The sequence below is a fragment of the Bradysia coprophila genome, unplaced genomic scaffold (genome assembly GCF_014529535.1).
Source record: "Bradysia coprophila strain Holo2 unplaced genomic scaffold, BU_Bcop_v1 contig_561, whole genome shotgun sequence".
NCBI classification, from domain to species: domain Eukaryota; kingdom Metazoa; phylum Arthropoda; class Insecta; order Diptera; family Sciaridae; genus Bradysia; species Bradysia coprophila.
In genome coordinates, this window is record NW_023503807.1 from 1634055 (window position 1) to 1638102 (window position 4048).

Here is a 4048-nt window from a genome sequence, read left to right on the forward strand (position 1 = left end):
CATAACCTCAAAAATATTTGTGTGTAAATCTCGTAGGCGACGTTGCCATATTTGTATGAAACATCACGTAGGCGATGTTGCTATGGATCAAATCATCGTGGTTCGGGTTGTCAAAGTTCGTGTTTACAGCTATTTGGAACAAACCTATTGCCGTTAGACGTTCATCCACTTCCTGTGGTATTATCTCCTAACTTATGCCTTCGATTGCAATGTTACTGTCGGTTTTTAAACTAATTCGTATTTTATGGCCTAAATAAATAGAATGGAGTTTTGAAGTTAAAATAAAAGAAAGTTCTTTGATAACTTAATCACCCAAGCGACCTGACCCAGTCGTAAGGTGGCACTTAGTTTATCAAATACGCAGCATTCAGCTGACATCATATTTGGTACGCATTTTCGGCTGTTTTGTTATGAATAAGCAAGGGGAATTTTCGATGTCGTTTAAGACACACTACCAAACAAGGTCAAAGTTCACTGAAAACAAATCTCTGTTTTCGCTGAAACTGAAACTCGAACGGAATTGATAAAATATACTTCTTGGCATTCGTCTTTTCGTATTCGTTTCTTCTAAAACGAATGATGTTGTGCTGACAAGAGTGTTATCACGCTAAATAAATAGAAAAACGTCTGACTGTAGAGACTTAGTTTATTACCGCGCTTTGTCAACGTCTAACGTATAATTAAAATGAAAATTCAGATATTTATTTTCGGTTTGTTTGTTGTAACATCACCAGCGCATGATGAAAGTGAAAATGAAACCAAACCAACGTATTTCCATCGTCAAAATGATGTTACTGATGACACACATATACTTAAAGGGTATACGATGTCCTCAGAAAACAGTACAACTGTACGAATAAACGAACATCATCATCATCACTTCACGCACCATATCGAATGGCATCGAAGACATACAATACCATTACCCAACATTCCGGCCAGGGACAGTACCGAACGACAGCATCATTTTACGCACAATCCCGAATGGCATAGACGACATGGATTACCTTTGCCTAACGAAAGGAAACATAGTGAAGCTGAAGGTGATAACGAGCGACATCATCACTTTAGACATAATCCAGAATGGCACCGAAGGCATGGCCTGCCGCTGCCTGACGACGAGACTAATAATGAAGGAAATGACGCTACGCCAGATTTTACAAATATAAGAACGACAAGAAGAACGCCAATAAGAAGAACAACAACAAGGAGTACTACGAGTACACCAAGTACAACAACAAGGAGGACTCCACCAAGTACAACAACAAGGAGAACTCCACCAATTACAACAACAAGTAGAACTACGGCTCCACCAATTACAACAAGGCGAACTACGGCTCCGCCAATTACAACAACCAAATGGACTTCGACCACAGAAGAACCAGAGTATTCTAGGGAAATGTAAGTTAATTGTTCTAGAGCCACACTATTTTATGAGTAATTTATTGAATATCGGATAGATATGATACAAGACGTCAAGTGGAATACGATGACATCGAAACATTTCTTAACCGAGTGGAACCATAATTCGCTTGCCTGTAAGGCATGGGTCTTAGAGCAGAAAATACACCGCAGGTAATGCGAACACTCTGATTAAAAATGTATGGAAATGTGATTAAAAACGTTAAAAGTAACACTGTGCATTTGACAACACGATAACTTGAGTAAATATCACGATTTTTGAAGAAGAATGGAATTGCTGAAGGTAGGTTCCAAGATAGATTATATTGGTCTACCGATTTAGCTATTGTTGCTACCAGGATGGATCCAGAAAATCTTCTGACCTAGGCGATTCGAAGTTTATAAAGCTCTGACCCTCTGAATTCAATATTATAATCTATTCAGAAATTCAGCCAGTCAAGGGATCTGACCCACCCAACAGGTGGGGCCTAGTATTGTTGGAAAAGCAAATTCAAACAACAGATCTCGAAATCAATAAAGTTAAGTCGAATTAGTCGAACGTGATTTTAACTGAATAGCAGCGAGTAAACCCACCACAATCAGTTGTTACTGCCCCTTAGAGGGTAAGATCTTCAATTGGAAACTTTTTTTTATATAAAATTAAAATCCCAAGTTTTTCTAATGTAAAATTCAATTGAAGATATTCGATTCAAATTCAAATTCTATTCAAATCATTCAAATCCTACATTAGATATACGTTCGTTCGCTCTTGACACATTATATTTTACTCAATTGACATATTACATAACGCACCCATTGGGATAAAAATTGTTTATTTATCAGCCAAAATATACCGAAACAAAATTTTACATATAAGCAGCTTTGGAAGATGTTTTTCTGTGTATATATATATACAACACAGACACTTTAGAGAGAGGAAAAAAAAGGAACGCCACCGGAAACTTTTCTTTTTTATTCGAAAAACCAAATTATCAGGAATTTATTTTTTTTTTTCGTCTTCTCTTATCACCTATGGGGATATTCGAGATGATTTTAAAAGAAGGAAGAATAAAAAAAGCGAAGAAAAGAATGAAACGTTTTTCCTCCATCAAAATAATTTCGATGTTTCCAAACACTTCCTCAGCATTTTGTTTTGAATAATTTAAAATTTGTACTGTTGTCAGGAAAAGATGATAGGGAGACAGGTTATCAGGGAATAAGATATTAAAATTTGAAGTCTAACGAGCCACTGTTGAGAAAAAGTAAAAAGTGAAAGGTTTTGATGGAAATGGTCGATAGCCTTCAACCTAAAACGAAAAGGGAAAAAATATTTTTTTTGTAGATTCTGGTGTCCTTAACATTTTGTGGAATCTGCTCGTGCCTGCGGAACATCGGCATTATGATTTGTGTTGGATTTTTTTAATACAAAAATTTGAATACATTTCTTTACATACACCAATTTTCGCGCAGATACAACCACTTTTGAGTCCTTTCCTAATAATATTTTCCGGTCGCTGACTAGAGAATCAAGAAATGGATGACAAATCCGTGGAAACAGCCCTGGATTGTAGAATGAATTATAATAGGATTCCTATTTTTCAATTTTGAAAAAGAGGACATTTCGGCATAAAAAAAGAGGACAAAAAGAGGACGCCTTGACATTCAAAAAAGAGGACGAAAAGTGAATTTCTGACACGGAATTACAGCACCTGTACATGCTCTTTGTGCAACTATTGTGTAATTTACACCAGTTCATGCTAAAAACAAAAAATTCTGCGTACAATATGCATTGAAATCTTCCTGATATTCTTTTGGATCTCAGTGATAACATCCACTCCATATTACCTGAATACAGACTTCGTTTTACATTATCCTTGCGTGATCTTTGGTATCTCACACAACGCTACGCTGTTCTTGTAGAATGACTAACTTTTATTTTAATGTATGAAAAAATGAGGTGGTAAAGAATGCGAGCGAAGCGAGCGAAATTTTTTTTTTTGTGATGAAGATTTCGTTCAGAGATTCTCTGACAGAGAAGATTATTAGTTAAATCCGCGCAACGAAAATTTTTCGTTCTTTAGGTATGAGCTGCATCAAATTTACTTAAATAAGAAGAAGAGCTGAAAAAAGAGGACAAAGACGACGTCTTCTAACAAAAGTGATGTTCTTAGAATTTTTGTAAAAAAGAAGAACGAGATGAAAAAAGAGGACATGTCATCTATAAAGAGGACGAATGGGAACCCTAATTATTATCCATGCGCCAGAAGATAGGTGTCTGTGTCTAAACAGTGTTAACGAATGGGAAAGGCCAAATAATTCGAACTGGCCGTGAGGGCAATGTCAATGAATAAACTGAGCGAAAATTTTAAAATGGCGCCTAAAATCAAATTGATAATTAATTGATTAACTGCAGTTAATATAAACTGATCAAAAATGCATCTCGCGGAAGACTGCATAGAAAAAACGTAAAATACCGGTGTATACGTACAGGATGAGTTCGATTTACGTGTGAGAGGGAAATACTACGTGTAGTAAGTACAATGTACACGGAGTTGGATGAAATGGTTTTGTATAAGATCGTTCATGGTAAAATCGAAACTAATCTATCGTCACGGCTGTGTGTTATCTCAACCGCAACGACTCACCC

At 36.3% G+C, this 4048-nt stretch overlaps 1 protein-coding gene across 5 annotated transcripts; it reads left to right on the forward strand.

Moving 5' to 3' along the window:
- Positions 1 to 571: 571 nt before the first annotated feature.
- On the forward strand, positions 572 to 1634 carry LOC119083090 (polyadenylate-binding protein 1-B-like). 5 transcript variants are annotated; one of them, XM_037192710.1, is made up of 3 exons: positions 572 to 1271; positions 1329 to 1401; positions 1461 to 1634. In XM_037192710.1, the coding sequence occupies exons 1-3, from the start codon at positions 686 to 688 to the stop codon at positions 1525 to 1527; spliced, it is 726 nt and encodes a 241-aa protein (XP_037048605.1). In that variant the 5' UTR covers positions 572 to 685; the 3' UTR covers positions 1528 to 1634. The 5 variants fall into 5 exon arrangements, with proteins under 5 accessions (XP_037048605.1, XP_037048604.1, XP_037048607.1 ...); XM_037192712.1 differs by having other exon boundaries at positions 574 to 1244; XM_037192711.1 differs by having other exon boundaries at positions 575 to 1185; positions 1258 to 1401.
- The last annotated feature ends 2414 nt before the right edge of the window (positions 1635 to 4048 follow it).